General features: G+C 35.7%; 1 protein-coding gene across 1 annotated transcript in view; it reads right to left on the reverse strand.

Moving 5' to 3' along the window:
- Positions 1–537: 537 nt before the first annotated feature.
- Positions 538–19,276, reverse strand: part of LOC128010919 (prostaglandin F2 receptor negative regulator) — a 64,269-nt gene continuing 45,530 nt past the window's right edge. The window contains exons 6-9 of the mRNA XM_052593052.1: positions 16,103–16,510; positions 13,511–13,618; positions 2,879–3,184; positions 538–2,437 (exon numbers count right to left, since the gene is read on the reverse strand). Of these exons, the coding sequence (XP_052449012.1) occupies positions 2,274–2,437; positions 2,879–3,184; positions 13,511–13,618; positions 16,103–16,510 (986 nt within the window). The 3' untranslated portion in view covers positions 538–2,273. The remainder of the gene's footprint in view (positions 2,438–2,878; positions 3,185–13,510; positions 13,619–16,102; positions 16,511–19,276) is intronic.

Here is a 19,276-nt window from a genome sequence, read left to right on the forward strand (position 1 = left end):
ACTAACGTCTTTCTAGTCCCACACACTTAATCAGAAACAATTATAGCAGAAAAGTTTCCCAGTGAGTGGAAAAACATGACAAAGAAAACATTTACTGTCATTTCCTTTGGGTACTATGAAGGTATTTCACATATGCGTAAAAAATATGTGGTGCGATCCTATAAAATTAAGCAGAAAAGGTGTGTGACTGAGGGTTCCATAAAGATATGCCAGAAAAACAACTTTTGTCATTTCTATTTAAATTGTCCTTTGAACTTTCTATTTTAATTTTTTTTTTTAAGTATCAAGGTTTTTTACAAAAATATGAAGTAGCACAACAGTTTTCAACGTTGATAATAATCAGAAATGTTTCTTGAGCAGGAAAATCAGTATATTAGAATGATTTCTGAAGGATCGTGTGATTTTGAAGAATGGATTTTTTGAAAACAAAATCACTGGACCATGACATCATATCCTGTTGCCCATATTCCTTCTAAACAAATTTTTAAATAATTTTGCATGCTAATTTTTGTTATAGTGTGACCAATAATAAACTGGTTAACCATGTCACTAAATCTTTAATTCAACAACCCAGTCAATGGCACAATCAAACACCAATCGTAATTCTGTATGCAAATAAAAGCAGGTCCGAAGAACAATTGTATGATGACATCAACACAGTCATTTTAAATAGTGAACAATGTCAAAAGAAGTTTCGAATCTCAATCTTAATTTTCCTAGAAAGTATGAAGTTTACAAAACCGAAATAATAAATACCGAAGCACTCTCAAGGCTGAATAGATCTAGAGAACAAAGTCTTGGACTGAATTAGTGACAGAAGTTTAATACTGAGGAAAAGAGGTTGAAAACAAACCCAAACTAGAATGTTTGCAGAGCACAAACACTGTGAATTTCTACTAGCTATATGTTGGAGACTCAGCAGGAGCTGTTAGCCGATAGCTTTAGGGGTGAAGACAAAGTCCCTCAGAAGCAGACAAAGGTCGACCAATGTCCTTGATTTGTCACTAAAGAGGAAAGTACTTGTTCTGGGGGTCTCATGGCCCTAATACACAGCAATGAGTGTTAGCTCTACTTGCTCCGTGAGTCGCAGGTGGAGGTGCAGAACTGTGGGCCAAGCTGTTAGCAGAGCTTCAAGACCAGGTCCAAGACACAGATTCAACCTAAGCAATCGCTGACCTCCACGTGACTCAAACTGACCCATCTGTAGGAGTCAATGAGTCGATATTTCATCAGCCAAACTGCTTTCATGTGAATGTGGGGTGTGCAAGAATTGTGCATGGGACTTTCAACTATCTCTCTGTACCAAAGTTCTAGTTAGGAGGGTTGGTTTACAAAATACTTTTACCAATAAGGAACATTTATGACGAAAATCTTGAAAACATTATAAGTGGACCTCAGTGAACAGTACAAAATAATAAAAAGGCAGTTCGTGACCCTTTTAATTTATTGCTATGGAGTTGCTAATCAATTCCTAGGATGTTTCTAAACAGTTGTGAAGGAGTTTTAGATGGTTGTTCCAGTGTGATGTGGTTGCTAGGGTGTTGCTAGCTAGCTAAACATATGTGTCAGCCCAATACATGGAAACAGGAGATTATATATTATAACATTAGAAATGTGTTATTTATTTAAAAAATACTACTTATTTAAGAAAGCATCATATATTTAAATTCATGTTTAAAATCTAGTGTGACTGCCCCTGTCGCATTTCAGTTATCCCAGTTGATAATGGTTGACTAGTTAGCTTTTAGAGGGTGGGTTAGTCAGAGCTGGTAAACTCTGGAGAACAAAGCTGAATGGTACATACATTACAACACAAAATGTCACAGAATCAAAGATAAAATGTCGTCTTTCACATTGTGGCATGGGTTCAGCTCCTCCCATGTTTTGCAAAAAGAGAGAGCACCAGACTCAGAAGAATCACGGTAGAAATGAGTGTCTTTAAAACCCTGATCTGGAAGCAGATGGTCTCTTTGGAGCTTGAGCAATATAATCCTTCTGTTGATATGTCAAAATCAGCATGTTCTTGTCAAGTATTTAATCAGAGCGCAAAAGAAACGTTTTGTTTTTAATGGCAGAAGGTTCATAAATCCAACCATATGTTCACCTGGCTGATACGAGAATGTGTTTAGTGCAATATTTGAGTGATTCTGTGGCCGTTGACTCTGATTCAGTAGTTATTTCCTCTGAGAATGTAGCTTCACAGGACACGTCCCAGCATCCATCAGTTGTCAACACGCCGTCCAGGTCGGCAGGGGACAACTGTTCTGTCTTTGTCAATCTATCTCCAGCTCCATGAGTTTGTTGTGAGCGCGTGGAGTAGGTGTCGTGGTTTTACAGCAGCAGTGAGCGCAGACTAGGCCCAGGACGAGAGAAGCAATGCCTACAGTCACCGAAGCACAGATCCCATAAAGCAAAGGCAGCTTCAATGAGTCCCACACTGAAAGAAGATCAAAATACACACAAAAATTTAGTGTCTATAAAAGAATTAAATAAAAAATAAATTATGGTTTAAAGGGCTTTTTAAAATTTATAAATGCATAAATAAATGAATTAGGTAGATGCATAAATAAATAAATTCATAAATAATAATGCATAAATACATAAACGTCTGTATAACAAATGTACAAATAAATAAATGCACAAATAAAACGAATACAATGCTACTAGACTATTCCTCGATGAACAAAATGCACTAGATTTCATAATATTACACATTCATGCTCCAACATGCATTGAGAAGTTTTGGATGAACGCAATCTTGTCGTGGGAATGAGTGGCAAATGCTGGAGCCTCCCATTAATGTATAAAACTTGTGAAACTTCCATGACTTTGTTTGAGGGTTACGTTAAGCAATTCTTTGCACTTCTTTGTTACTCACATGCAAACTTAACATTGAGGAAGACTCTTTGTGAGGTGACCTCCGGTGCTTTGCTCCAGACCCCACTAGTGGTCGACCGGAACCAGGGGGTTGCAATGCAGAAATAGCCTCCTGCGTCACTGTCCTGTGTGCTGTGGATGTTAAGGGCAAATCTTCTGGGTCCCAGGCGCTCCAGGCTGCAGTCACTGCTGTCGTTGCGAGGGGCCTTGTGCACGATGCCCCATCGGTCCATACTGGCTTGCAGGGACGTGCTGTTTGAGCCCCTCAGACGATTCAGAAACCACTTCATCTCGTACGCTACATCATCTGACAAGGAAGAAATCACAGAATTCTGATTAAAATGCACTGCAAAAAAGCAGCAAATCTAAATAGAGTTGGTGTTGCTATAGAGTCGATACGGTTTACAGGTTTCATAGAAAGAGAATGATGTGTGCCAAATGAGTCACTGTAGAAATTGAATACTTTAATGGTTGTGGACGAAATAGCTCAACACGAGAATCTACGCAAACGCAATGACGTGAAATAAAAAGTTGTGATGTTTTAAAGAAGAGGGGCTGGATTGAGTGCTGGAAACAGCAGATGATGGACACAGAATGGTAACAAGACTCTTACAGTCACGCACATAGGTGTGTACTATAGTAATGTGCAGAATTCACAAGTTCACATTTGTAAAAAATATTTAGCGGACAGATCTCAGATTAAATGCTTCAGTTTGTTTTCTATTCTATTCCCTTCTATTAATTAATTGACCTCTAAAAGGAATTCATGAGCAATATCTTCTTCATATTTTCATATTATTGTATTATATTATTACAAAGAATTTAACTGTTCTGATTTATATATATATATATATATATATATATATATATATATATATATATATATATATATACACATCAAGGGTCAAATATAAATGGCACATTCAAGTAAAAAGTTACAAGTTAAACTTTTTTTGTTTGTGTGTTCTTAAGGTCTCTGCAATAAAAAAATAAAAAAATAAAAAAATAAATAAATATGAGGGAACACTGCTTATGAAAATTCCTTCTCAATATAATACAATAACATTGTGTCATAAGAAGAAAATACATTTCTAATCTACCTCCATGGAGTATAAAAAGCACAGGTTATTAAACCTAAACCTAACCCCCTAGATTAAAAAATACTACCAATGAGGACACATTTTAGCACTGCAAATTGACATAAAATAAATAAAATAATTAAAATAAATAAATTCCCTTCCTTTGAGATGCATTTATTTGAGGATCCAGCAGCAGTCTTTTCCCTTCATTAACACATACTGGTTCAAAGAACTAAAGATCAATTAGAAGATATGGCATGTCCTATAAAAATAAAGCTTTCTGTCTCCTATCGCTGGAACAGCATTGAAAGGCACATCTAGAAAGGCGCAGAGAAAGAGTGAAGGAGACAACTATAAAGCCACGATGGTCCCAAACTAGCAATTAGACTGACTGTATGACGGCCCACTGCTGTCAAACCCACGCATTGACTCAAAGACCTGAACACAACGGCCATCTTTCCCCATTACCAAGACAATGACTATGGGGAAGAGGAGGAAGACAGAGAAAATTAAAGGGAGAGAGAGAGAGGGAGAGAGAGAGGGAGAGGGGGAGAGGGAGAGAGGGAGAGGGAGAGAGAATCAAGACATTGCAGGACATTAGCCTGTAATTGTTATTGCCCTTTCATAGATCAGGAAACTATCACACGTTCCTAACAATGCTGTAAACCCTAAAACAACTGTGAATTATTATGATTTAAACAGCTTTACAGCTAGTATAACACACAACTTTTAATAGAAGAATGAATGTAAATCCATTATTACATAAATGCACAAATGCATGAATGAATGCACAAATAAATAAATGCATAAAAAAATGCATCAATGAATGTATCAATAAATAAATGCACAAATGCATTAATACATGCAGAAATAAAATGCACAAATAAATTAATGCCCAAATTCATAAATAAATGCATAAATAAATTAAGTACACAGAGTTCTATTTCGGTAATGGCAGTGTTTTATCTTCATGACGTATCGAATCGTTTGAGATAGCGAGACACTCTCAAGCAGAAATGCTAATGGTCCATTATTCCTCCTACGAATTCCACGATGCCATGTCCATGACTAATGTGTTTGGAACTTGACTGACAATAATGAGAAAGGGTCAGTGGCTGAAGCGGAGCAGGCATAGTGAGATAAAAGCTGACGGACACTTGCACACATCTGGCCTGAAGGAAGTCATGAAAAGCCATTTGATTAAATGTGCTTAACCCCATTGATCTGCACGAGGGATCCTTACACATGACAGTCCTCTGAATGTGAAAAGTTTCATTATTCTGTTTGTCTTTGTAATCTTTATCAAATGAACTAACTGTCAACCTCAGAACAATTTTTATTTTTTAGCACCTGTGGAGAAACAAACCTCACTGACCGATAAGATATTTATAGTCTAAAGTCAATTATATGTGTTTTTCATAATATTTATAACCTATTAAACAAAATGTAAAATTACATTTTTATAGATTAAAAATACAATTACAATTTGAGTAAAAAAATTCAGTTCCATAATTTCACCTTCTTTTCCCTTAATTCTTAAAGCCTGATAATAGTGCTCTCCAGCATGGGTTGAGATCTTCCAAAGAGCATTTAAGGCCTCGGTATAGAAGTAAATCTGACCGATTGTACAAACATTATCAACATAAACATCAACATTATCAGCAACAGGAACGACGCACTAAATGAACTGCACCAGCACATCAGTGAGCAGCAGACAGCACACTGATGTTTTTCTCGTCATAGCTGGGGATTTCAACCATGCTGACTTAAAGAGTGTGTTGCCAAAAATACACCAACACATTAACTTTCCAACATGAGGTAATAACATTTTGGACTTTGTTTTCACCACAGAGAGAGGAGCTTACAAAGCCCTCCCCCTCCCCCACCCCGGAGCCTCAGACCACATCACTGTCATGCTAATGCCTGCATACAGACCACTCATTAAAAGTCGCCAAACCAGTTCAAAAACAGATTAAAGTGTGGCCAGAAGGATCATCAGAGGTTCTTCAAGACTGCTTCAACACAACTGTCTGGGACATGTTTAAGCAGGCTGCCACATTCAATAACACCACTGACCTCCAGGAGTACTCAGAGACTGTCACTGCCTACATCAACAAGTGTATTGATGATGTAACGGTCACAAAAACCATCACTGTCCGGGCCAGAACACAGAACGCTGCCTTCAGAGCTGGAAATGAGGTGGGCCTGAGAACAGCCAGGGCCAACCTGTCCCGCAGCATCAGAGAGGATAAGAGACAACACTCCAGGAGGATAGCTCATCAATTCAGCGACAGCAGAGACACTAGGAACCTGTGGCAGGGGATACAGACCATTACGGACTACAAGCCCCCACCACGGACCTGTGACAACAACATCTCTCTGCTAAATCAGATGAACACCTTCTTTGCTCGCTTTGAGCAACAAAACAGCACCACTGCACAGAAGACTCCACCTCCTCCCGGCGACCAGGTGATAACGTTGACCCCAGACAGCGTGAGGAGATCCTTCAGTAGGATCAATGCCCGCAAAGCTCCGGGTCCTGACAACATCCCTGGGCGTGTATTGAAAGTCTGTGCAGCAGAACTCACTGATGTCTTCACAGACATTTTCAACATCTCACTGAGTCAGGCTGTTGTTCCCAAATGTTTTAAAACTACCACCATCATTCCAGTCCCGAAGAAGCCATCTCCATCCTGCTTCAATGACTACCGTCCTGTTGCACTTACCCCCATCCTCATGAAGTGCTTTTAATGGCTAGTCATGCACCACATCAAGTCTGCCCCCCCCCCCCTCCCTGGACCCCTTCCACTTTGCATATCAGTCCAACCGCTCGACCGATGATGGACAAAAAGGACTCATATGTCAGAATGCTGTTCATTGACTTCAGTTCAGCATGAGAAGATGAAGGAGATTGTTGTAGACTTCAGGAGAGCACACACTCAGCACGTTCCTCTGACCATAAACGGTGCGACTGTGGAGAGAGTGAGCAGCACTGGCCAAGAAATCAAATCAGCATCTCTACTTCCTCCGCAAACTGAGGAAAGCCAGAGCCCCGCCCCCCATCATGTACACCTTCTACAGAGACACCATCGAAAGCATCCTGTCGAGCTGCATCACTGTGTGCAATGCATAGTGAGAGCAGCTAAGAAGATCATTGGTGTCTCTCTCCCCTTCCTCCAGAACATTTAAGGAACCCGTCTCACTCACAAAGCCTTCTGCATCGCAGGTGATCCCACTCACCCACCACACAGCTTCTTCAGCCTGCTGCCATCAGGGAGGAGACTGTGGAGTCTCCAGGCCAAGACCAGCAGACTGAAGGACAGCTTCATCCACCAGGCTGTCAGGAAGCTGAACTCACTTCCGAACTTGCCTCCCCTCTTCTGCCCCAGCCACCACTGAACTATGACCCCCCCCCCCACCACACAGCTTCTTCAGCCTGCTGCCATCAGGGAGGAGACTGTGGAGTCTCCAGGCCAAGACCAGCAGACTGAAGGACAGCTTCATCCACCAGGCTGTCAGGAAGCTGAACTCACTTCCGAACTTGCCTCCCCTCTTCTGCCCCAGCCACCACTGAACTATGACCCCCCCCCCCCCCCAACTAATATACGATGACATGCACCAGTCACTTTGTGCAGCATTGGTCTGCTCACTACCTCATTCTCCATGGAACTGATGTCATTCCACTACCCCATAAGTCAGTTAAATAAAATAACTGCTCTTGAACCCTTTGCCACATTAATCAGACTTAATAAGCTTTTGTTTTTGCACTAAATAATATTTTATCTGCACTGTTGTTCACTTTATTGATTTGCACTATATCTGTCATTTGCCTTGCGCTGCTTTATTTAACTTTATTTTTAATTTTATTATATGTATTTTTTTAACATTCCCTTATTGTATAGTTGTATCTACATTTTAGATTTTGATCTAGATTTTTAGGCTTTAATGTTAATGTTATCTGTGTGCACCGGGGGTCTGAGTGTGACGCAATTTTGATTATCTGTATGTATGTACTGTACATGTGGAAGAATTGACAATAAAGCAGACTTGAACTTGAATCATGAACATGAACATGTCTGGAGGAAGAACCAAAGGCATGTCAGTGTGATTCAGATGCAGAAGCTTGACTAGAACCTGCTCTTTTCAGGGACAGCAGATACACAGAGCCTTACATAAGAGACAAAAGATGGTAATGAAGCCCCGCAGCCGAGGAGAAGTACATTCTGTTCATCCCCTAAGATTACTCTAGTCATGGCCTAATGGTTAGAGATTCGGACTGAAGTGCCTACTGAACCCCCAACTGCCCTGGGGGCCGCAGCATAAATGGCTGCCCATTGCTCTGGGTGTGTGTTCATTGCTGTTTGTGAACACTTTTGATGGGTCAAATGCAGAGCACGAATTCTCGAGTATGGGTCAACATACTTGGCCACATGTCACTTCACTTTCACTTTACTATGTTACTGATGTGGCAAGACTTTGTCCTTAGGAGAAAATAAAGCAGTGGAGAATGAGAGCTGTTAGACGAATGACAGATTACAACAAGTTAAAGCATCCTTACAGGTAAAACAACACAGCAGGATTGAAGAAAAGTTGTTTTTACAGTTGACACAATCTGATCTCTACAAGAGATGATAATACTGTAACACACTCATAAACTCATAATAAAATACATACAGACTCATAAACATATTGAAAAGAAAACTCACAAAGGATCTCACTGTGTCCTTATGAGTGTTGTTACTGTTAACTAATGAAAATTGTTAACTGAAGTTAAATTATTAAATGAAAACCTTAAACTTAAGAAACTTTGAAATGTTGCCTTGGCAGCTAAATGAAATAAATAAGGTTAATTTGAAGTTTAAAAATTACCTAAATAAAAAGTGAAATACAAATTATATTTAAAAACAAACAAAACTGACAAAAGCATATAACAACTTTAAAAAAGTAAAAATAAAATTACATTTTGCAACTTTGACCTTTTCTCAGAATTGCATGAAAAAGTCAGAATTGCGATATATAAACTCAGGCTAAAAAGTTAGAATTGTGTAATAAAAACTCCATTTTTGAGATTAAAAGTCAGAATTGTGAGATGAAAATGAAATGTTAGATCAAATGTCAGAATTGTGAGACATAAACTTATTAAAAAAATAATAATAAATGCAAGGAGGGAAAAAAAAAACATAATTTATTTTTATTTTTTTTAATGGCGTAAATAAGCTTCCATAATTCTGGTACTGGCTTCTCCACAAAGAATGCATGTGATATTAATCAAAACTAGGTAACTTGAAACAAAGCAGCCTATATTTTGAGATCTTATGAAGGAACCTAAACTAAAACTAAAAAATAACAGGTTATGATATGAAGTATACAACAGGCAAAGCACTAAAATAATAATAAAAACTAAAATAATAGTGCAAGTCACCTTGTGCAGTCATCAAGCGGTTTTAATCAAACAACAAAAAATATAAAGTGCTTTAAATTAACATATTTTATATTGATCTACAGACAATACAATAACTCTTTGAACTGCATCTAATTAATACATGCCGTCTTGATTTTCAGGCAGCATGACATGTTGCTGCATGCTTAAAAACACAGAATGTGACCCAGTTTCACATGACATCAGTCTTTTCCCAACATTAAACATTAATTTCCAAATTTGTGCTGCAATAAAGGCAAGCACAGACATATTTGAACTCAATTTCGGTAATGTCCTCATAAAGACTCATTTATTGCCTCATTTTGACCAACATTTAACCTCCAACAGGTTTCAAAAATAACAGCAACCTGCCTGAAATCTGGATTACAAAAATTATAAAATTTTATTAATTATAAAATGTCGCAAGATAATTTGGCCACTTGACTTCCTTTCTTTCCTTTTTACCTTTTTTTTTCTTAAATCCTAAGACTTACAAAAACTTACAAACTAAATATATAAAATAAATATGAAAATATTTTTTAAATGAAGATAATGTGCAACCAGCTGATCATAACTGCGTTAAGTGTTAAGGAATTATTTAGCAAATTAGTTTCAAGTACAATTTGCAAAAGTAACTTATTAAACCAGCCCTATTTGATATTAATTTGCACTGAACTGTGACAGTGGCAGATGGTATAAACAAATCAAATAAACGTCACAAGTTCATTAAAGTACTTGAATCAGTGAACTCAAATAACTGCTTACAAATCAATGTGTAAAAGACCTCATAGTACAGTATGTCGTGAAATGAAAGCTCATTGTGCTTTGGAAATTAAATTAGTACTGAGGCTTGGGTTTGGAACAAAACATAAATTATATAAACTTATTAAAAATGAAACTAAAATAATGCTGTTATCTCTGATCTCCAGATCATTGCTATACACAGACGATAATAAATAAATAAATACATAAATGAATGAACATGCTACTGTCCACTTTGTTTGTAATAAAATCTCATTAAACATATTGCGGTTATAAAAGGTTCTGACTGCAAAGTGAAATAAAAAGAGCTAGTTTTGTTGTAATGGATCTGTATTTGTCTATATATCTCTCAACAATTCTCTAATTTTACAGCACATATGAGCCAAAATGTCTGAATCAAGGTATACTGGATGAAGACGACCAAAACTTTATGATTGTTGTGATACTATCACTTGAGCAGATTTACTCCTGAACATATGAACTATCATCATATAAACACACCTAAAGGGTTTGGGGGTTCAGTGCCTTGCTCAAGGGCACCTAAGTCATGTTATTGCCAGCCCAAGATTCAAACCTACAACCCTCGGGTTAGCATTCAAACTCTCTAAGCACTAGGCCACGACTTCCCCAAGACACAAAATAAATTCTGTCATTATTTACTCAATCTCACGTTGTCCCAAACCTGTATTCATTTATTTATTGTGCTGAACACAAAAAAAATATATATATTTTGAAGAATGTGGGTAACCAAACAGTTGTTGGTCTCCACTGAATTTGATAGCTGGAAAATAATAATAATAATAATAACCTATCGTCACTAAGTCACTGAGGACCTGTTTGGTTACCCACATTCTTCAAAATAACATCTGTGTTGGACAGAAGAAAGAAACTCATTCAGATTTAGAACAACTTGAGAGTGAGTAAATGATGACAGAATTTTCATTTTTGGGTGAACTATTCCTGTAGAATATCAGTGCCATTGTAGCTGAACATCTGATGTTGATACAGTACTCTCAGAAAAAAAAAAAAAAAACTTATAATAATTGAAGTGAAGTTTTCAAGGTATCTGGTCACAAAAAAACTAAAACAAACATTTGTTACATGTTGATTTCAGGAGCAACTATATTATTACATTAACAATCAATATTTCCAGCTCAAAAAAACAAAACACAAAAACATGATTTTGTAGGCATAAACTCAAGAACACTTTGTATGTATTATACAATACAAAAACATTTTATATCTGAGAAACGAAATTAAGCAAATTATAAATATCTACACATATTTGCGAACAGAGTATTTCACTGTAAACACTGGTCTAAACATTCTTAGACTCTTACATTCATAGTGTTACAATGTTAACATTTGTATTACTTTTATATCATGTTGTTTTATATTTTATAGAATATTAAACCAAAAAAAAAAAAAAAAAAATAAAAAATAAAACCTTGTGCGATGATATTTTTAGATGCAATGAAATGGAACATATCTCAAAAGGTTTCAATTGAATTCATACACTTAGTCAGGATTTAGAGTTTGGGAAAAGTCTAACTAGTAAAATAAGCTATTAAACAATATTACAATAACAACTAATGCAAGTAATAAGGCATGACTTACTCATCATAAATCATCTCCTCCGCTGATCAAGCCACGCGTCGCATCGCGTTCTTCTTCTGAGGTAAATTCTAGCTTATTCCTCTCAGTGTGTCTTCTTACAGAAACGAAAAGTATCTAAGATGAACTTGATGAATCTTCAGGCTTTGTTTACGCGTCTCACATGGATGATAACAGTATGAATAGCGAACGCTGCACATGGGTGTTATCGCATTAAAGATAATGAGCTCGGATGGGAAAGACCAGAATGCACATTGGTTTCATTCAGATTATTTTATCAGAGAATATCTGTTTTCGACATGACTTACTTAACCCTTTAACGCATACGATCACACCGGTGTGATTAGAACTTTCAGTGCTTCACGTCATCAACTGCTGAATTTAAATCCGCTTTTGTGCTTTGAATGACACAGAGCCAGATCAGACACGCTGAGCGCTTGTCATGTTATCACAAATATTCAGTGTTTTTCAACTATATGATGCTTATTTTAGGTTTCAGATATTTAAATACACATGAGTACTAGCAAAAGCATACATTTACTGTTCATAAAATATACGCTGATGTCTGTGGAAACGGCAATAATGATCCCTACAAATATAATCTGACGACATGTTTTTATTGATATCATATCAGACTGTGTATGTAACTAAAGTTTACTCTGCTCTTCTCCCAGTTTACTGGAGACTTTAACGTGCTTCGGAAGGAGAGGATGAATGTGCGTGATGTAAATCCCACAGCTCGGATTCAGTGCGAACTAACATTATTTGCACATATTTCAGAATCGGAATATCAGATATACCATAATATAGTGTGTATGTTTGGGAACATTTTAAATAGGAAAAACTAAATAAAAGCGATCCATGTTTCATACCAGAGACATACAGATCTATTTTGGCTGTGTTGTGTCACATGACAAGCATGACGTGTCGCCATTGAAACAATAAGGCAAAAACTCACGCCGGGGTCTCAGTTAGGATATTTTAAACTCACGTGCCAAAGGGTTATTTTAAAAGATGACCCTTCGAGCTTTCCATAGATATGTTTCTCATGTCTGTGTTAAGTATTTGCTGAGATTGGCTTCATTTTTGTGATGGGTTTGAAAGCGCACCCTGTTTGTTTTCTTTATTTTACAAAAGCACAATCTTTTATTGATATTGTGAGTGTACACCAATAAAAGTAGACCCTTCACAGATTCAAATGATGTATTGCTCTTATCTGTACAAACAAAAATTATTAATTTAAGTTCATTTCATATCATTGCATATCAGGAAAAAAATGTCCCAAAACGTACCGGTGTGTTCATCGATCCCAGAGGGTTAATACAGTTGCTTTAATTAGAATCAATGTATAAATTATACAGTGAAGTGTATATAGTGGTTTATTTTTATGTTTGTTCAATTTCTTGAACTGTTAAATACACCTACCATACCTGACTGCTCCCATTCACTGCAGAGGATCCATTGGTGGTTATGTAATGCAAGTTAAGTGATGCTAATTTACTCCAAATCTAATGAACAAACAAACCCATCTACATCTTGGATTGCCTAAGGGTGAGGACACGTCCTGCACATTTTCATTTTTAGATTAACTATTCCTTCAAAACAAGATACATTTTTGTGCTATGTTAATGCTTAAAGAAGCAAACTATGACATTTAAAATGCTTAAACTGAAAATTAATTTCATGCTGGCAGTTTAATTAGCATTCATTTGTGTTATTTCATTTGTGTGTTGATGAGAAAGAAACGTGTGGAACTTGCCTGCAGTGGGAGACGTGCCAGTAACACTGACGTCACACTCCATCTTCACAGTTTCCCAGGGGAAAACACTCGTTAAGTCTGAACTGATGGACAAATCAAATGTGGGACCTTGTAGGAAATTATAAAATGGGAAAAAATAGCATCATTTAAGTCTTATATGATAGATATATTAAAGGATACTGCATACTGAGCATTATATTTATTATATACACCCTGCTGTTCAAAAGTTTGAAGTCAGTAATATCATCATCATCATCATCATTATTATTATTATTATTATTAATTGTTATTTTTATTTGTAAAAGCACTTTTCTCAAACCCAAAGAGTTATAAGAAGAAAAAAAAAAATCAACACCACACACAATAAAATAATAAAAACAGGTTAAGTGTACTTGATAGAAAATTCTTGATTATCAAAATGTAAACTCCGTCATAACTATAACCACACACACACACACACGTACACAAATGTGTTTGAAAATAAATCAATATACTGTAAACTTTATAGCTAAACATAATGGCTTTATTTTTCATTTTGGCATACAATTATTCTACATAATTATATTATCACTCTACTATTTATATGAAGTCGGATATATAAGTATGTTTAACTTAATCAGGGCTGGCCCAGGCTCTGTTGGTGCCCTAGTGGAGAATTTAGATTTCTGCCCCCCAACCCTCCCCACTCACTATAATTTAATGTAAATACTCATAGGCCTAAGTATGAACATAAATACGTAGTAAATAAATTGTGATAATAAATAATAGAGATGTTGAAGCACATTATTTGTATTTTATGAGTGAATCTGTTAAATTAGGCTATTGAAGAGACCAGACCTGAGCTACTCACACAGCTATGCCTACAGTGAGTACTTATCATAACAAAGAGAAATATGACAGATATGAAATGCCTAAAATAGTCTAAAAGACAACAAAGGCAACAAAATAAAGGTTACATTTTGTAATTTATTTGTAGATGTTAGCCAGCTAGCAATCTAGTTAATATAATAAGCATACCCATACCTTTCATTTCGAATTTTGTTCATACAGTGGAAAATGACAATCTTAAACTTAATTTCATTTTATGAATGCTAGATTATATAGTCATGGTCTTTTTCAAAATACATTTAGACAATTTTTGGTGAATTAAAAGCAGCCAGTGTTACTGAAATTAAAACAAAATTACAGAAGCTTAAATTTATTGTAAAGAAAATAAAGTTAATTTAAATAAGCAGTTAACTCAAGCAACAGTGTTCTAAAAGGCTATTTCAAAATACTACATAAACATCACAGGCATTGACCTGTGACTTTTACCTCTATATTGATATTTTTCTGCTCCTCTTCTTTGCCTTGCTTCCTGCATTGTACTCCTGATAATTACATTTTTCACTATTTTTTATTTATTTATTTTACTTTAAGATAAAATAAAAGGCAAAACTATTTTAACTGCGTGGGGCATGCATAATTAATGCATTATGATGATGTATTATATGCAATGAGGCAGAACTTGTTTAAATCATTCCAACATGGAATGTTGTCAAATTTTATTTTTCATTGATGTCAAATTTATTTTATTTTCATATTATTTTAATCAGTTGGATGATCGATCGGTACAAAAATTATGTTAATTGTAAGAAATTATTTTGATTAATATATGGGTGTAGGAGAACATGGTCACAAGAGGATTTCCGACCAAAAAACATAAATAAATACTTTCCTGCAGTGCCCCCGAGTCGTTTTGTGCCCTAGGCAACGACCTATGTCGCCTATGCCATGGGCTGACCATGAAATTAATTTTCAAACAAACATATATACCAAATATATACTAAATATAGCAAAAATCGACTATAGCAAATTTACTAATTTTTTATTTCTTCGCAAAATGTGAACTACATTATTGCTGTTCTCTAATCTGCTGAATGCGACTTTCTGTAAATAATAATAATGATGATGATAATAATAATAATAAACAATAATAATAAAATTATTGTTATTCGTATAATTTAATAATTAATAATATTAATAATTATTTTGGTAGCACTTTATTTTACAGTCCTGTTCCTCATGTACATATTATGTACTTATTATAGTAATTACAATAACAATGTAATAACTAGGTACTAACCCTGAACCTACCCCAAACCTAACTCTACCCCATGTAGTTACCTTGTATTACCAGAACTTTCTTAGATAAATACACTGTAAGTACACTATAAGTACATGCTAGTACACGTACTGTAAAATAAAGTGCAACCATTATTAATATTTTGATCATTTTATTTAAATAATAATATAACAACAATAATAACACATTTATTACTATTACTAGTGTTTTATTATTAATAATCATACACATTTTAATAAACATTAAATATTAAGACAAAAATAAAATTCAATGATAGACCAAACACAATAAAATGACAAACACAGGTTATATAATAAAAACATAAAAAAAATATAAATAAAAAAAGAAGAAAAAATATTCTAATCAAAAACTAATTCATGTAATGTAATTTCTGAAAGCACTATGGGCATTTCTGATGGTAGAAATGTATATGTTTTGTTCACCCAAATATATTTTGTATTCTGTACCTTTGTGTGCAAAAGCGATCTGAACCTTATTGGACACTCCTTTGGCCATCTCAATCCAGTCTTCCCCGGGCTGCTTCGTCCAAGCTTTCATTTCACACGAATAGAACCCACGATCGGTTACCTGCACCGCCTGGATCCGGAACTGGAACTCCCTTTTACCGGTCTTCACCAGCATCAGGCTGTCCTTTCGGCCTGGCTCACCCCAGTCCTCCAGCTGAAGAACCATCTCAGGGCCCAGAGAGGCCAGTTTTCGGCTGGGTGACCCGATGGCCACCTCATACAAGATGAGGATTGAGAAGGCAGTTCCCGGTGGGAGATTCTGGATGTTGACCTGGCAGCTCATCTCAAACGTGGAGCCAGCAGCCGTGGCTTCACGGAGTCGCCGGGCCACGACACCGAGAACAGGACCTAATGAACGAGGAGAACAAGTCACATCTCAATATTGATGTCTCCAAGAGATCAATGAGATTAAATTGAGACTTTCATTCTCAAAATGAGTTCACAATTGCTTATATTTGCTCTGCAAATAAAAGTCAGAGATCTCAATCAGTGTTATTATCATATTATTGTTAAATTAAAACTATCAAAAATATTTTGTTGATTGGAATAAAATAAAATAAAATTCTAAAGCTAAATGGAAATAAAAACTGAACTAAAATAAACTAAAACTGAAATAAAAACAAATTAAACAAACAGTAATATTATATATATATACAGTATTGTTCAAAATAATAGCAGTACAATGTGACTAACCAGAATAATCAAGGTTTTTAGTATATTTTTTATTGCTACGTGGCAAACAAGTTACCAGTAGGTTCAGTAGATTGTCAGAAAACAAATGAGACCCAGCATTCATGATATGCACGCTCTTAAGGCTGTGTAATTGGGCAATTAGTTGAAAGGGGTGTGTTCAAAAAAATAGCAGTGTCTACCTTTGACTGTACAAACTCAAAACTATTTTGTACAAACATTTTTTTTTTCTGGGATTTAGCAATCCTGTGAATCACTAAACTAATATTTAGTTGTATGACCACAGTTTTTTAAAATTGCTTGACATCTGTGTGGCATTGAGTCAACCAACTTGTGGCACCTCTCAGCTGTTATTCCACTCCATGATTCTTTAACAACATTCCACAATTCATTCACATTTCTTGGTTTTGCTTCAGAAACAGCATTTTTGATATCACCCCACAAGTTCTCAATTGGATTAAGGTCTGGAGATTGGGCTGGCCACTCCATAACATTAATTTTGTTGGTTTGGAACCAAGACTTTGCCCGTTTACTAGTGTGTTTTGGGTCATTGTCTTGTTGAAACAACCATTTCAAGGGCATGTCCTCTTCAGCATAGGGCAACATGACCTCTTCAAGTATTTTAACATATGCAAACTGATCCATGATCCCTGGTATGCGATAAATAGGCCCAACACCATAGTAGGAGAAACATGCCCATATCATGATGCTTGCACCTCCATGCTTCACTGTCTTCACTGTGTACTGTGGCTTGAATTCAGAGTTTGGGGGTCGTCTCACAAACTGCCTGTGGCCCTTGGACCCAAAAAGAACAATTTTACTCTCATCAGTCCACAAAATGTTCCTCCATTTCTCTTTAGGCCAGTTGATGTTTCTTTGGCAAATTGTAACCTCTTCTGCACATGCCTTTTTTTTAACAGAGGGACTTTGCGGGGGATTCTTGAAAATAGATTAGCTTCACACAGACGTCTTCTAACTGTCACAGTACTTACAGGTAACTCCAGACTGTCTTTGATCATCCTGGAGGTGATCATTGGCTGAGCCTTTGCCATTCTGGTTATTCTTCTATCCATTTTGATGGTTGTCTTCCGTTTTCTTCCACGTCTCTCTGGTTTTGCTCTCCATTTTAAGGCATTGGAGATCATTTTAGCTGAACAGCCTATCATTTTTTGCACCTCTTTATAGGTTTTCCCCTCTCTAATCAACTTTTTAATCAAAGTACGCTGTTCTTCTGAACAATGTCTTGAACGACCCATTTTCCTCAGCTTTCAAATGCATGTTCAACAAGTGTTGGCTTCATCCTTAAATAGGGGCCACCTGATTCACACCTGTTTCTTCACAAAATTGATGACCTCAGTGATTGAATGCCACACTGCTATTTTTTTGAACACACCCCTTTCAACTAATTCAACTAATTGCCCAATTGCACAGCCTTAAGAGCGTGCATATCATGAATGCTGGGTCTCATTTGTTTTCTGAGAATCTACTGAACCTACTGGTAACTTGTTTGCCACGTAGCAATAAAAAAATATACGAAAAACCTTGATTATTCTGGTTAGTCACATTGTACTGCTATTATTTTGAACAATACTGTATATATATATATATATATATATATATATATATATATATAATAAAAATCATAAAAGCTCATAGCAAAATTAAAAAAAAAACAGAAACTGAAATTAAAAATGAAAACTAAAAATATTACAAAATTAATTATTTTGTATTTTTATTTAATATAATATAATGTTATTTTGTTATTTATTTATTTAAATTTGTATTATTTATTATATTATTAATATTAAAATGTTCATACAAATATAACATTATATAAATAATATTAAAATAACACTGATCTCAATATGATCTGAGCTGCTATCCTCATTATATTGCTCCAAACAATATAAACATTAAGTGCATTTATTCAGGTCTCATTTGGGCTCTGAGTTTATTTCCTAATAAATTTTTAGATAAGTTTTTAAGACAAAGTTGAAACTTAATTCAATAGAAAAATCTTGAGCTCTGAATGATCGATATCCAGACAATATTCAGAAATGTGGTCATGAAACAATACACTACTTTTGCTTTTCATGCAGCTATAGAGAGCCTTGTCTTCTTGCTGAAAGAAAGTTATTGGTCTTGAATTGCACAAGACAATGTATTGGCAAGTCTCTTGGAATATAAAAAACAGACAGAGACGTTGCTGTCTGAAGTCATCCGTTGCAAATGCTTCCATGCATATGGTTATTCCATTCAGGTAATTATAGAAATCATGAGATGCGATATTATATCTCAGACCAAAATAGAAGTGTGAACATTTGAGCTGCTATATTTAGGCGTCTAGTTTGTCTGATACAAACTAGACCCATAATATATTTTATATTTCACATTTTATATTGCAAACTAAACAAAGCAAGGCAG

Source organism: Carassius gibelio, chromosome A1 (genome assembly GCF_023724105.1).
Source record: "Carassius gibelio isolate Cgi1373 ecotype wild population from Czech Republic chromosome A1, carGib1.2-hapl.c, whole genome shotgun sequence".
NCBI classification, from domain to species: Eukaryota; Metazoa; Chordata; class Actinopteri; order Cypriniformes; family Cyprinidae; genus Carassius; species Carassius gibelio.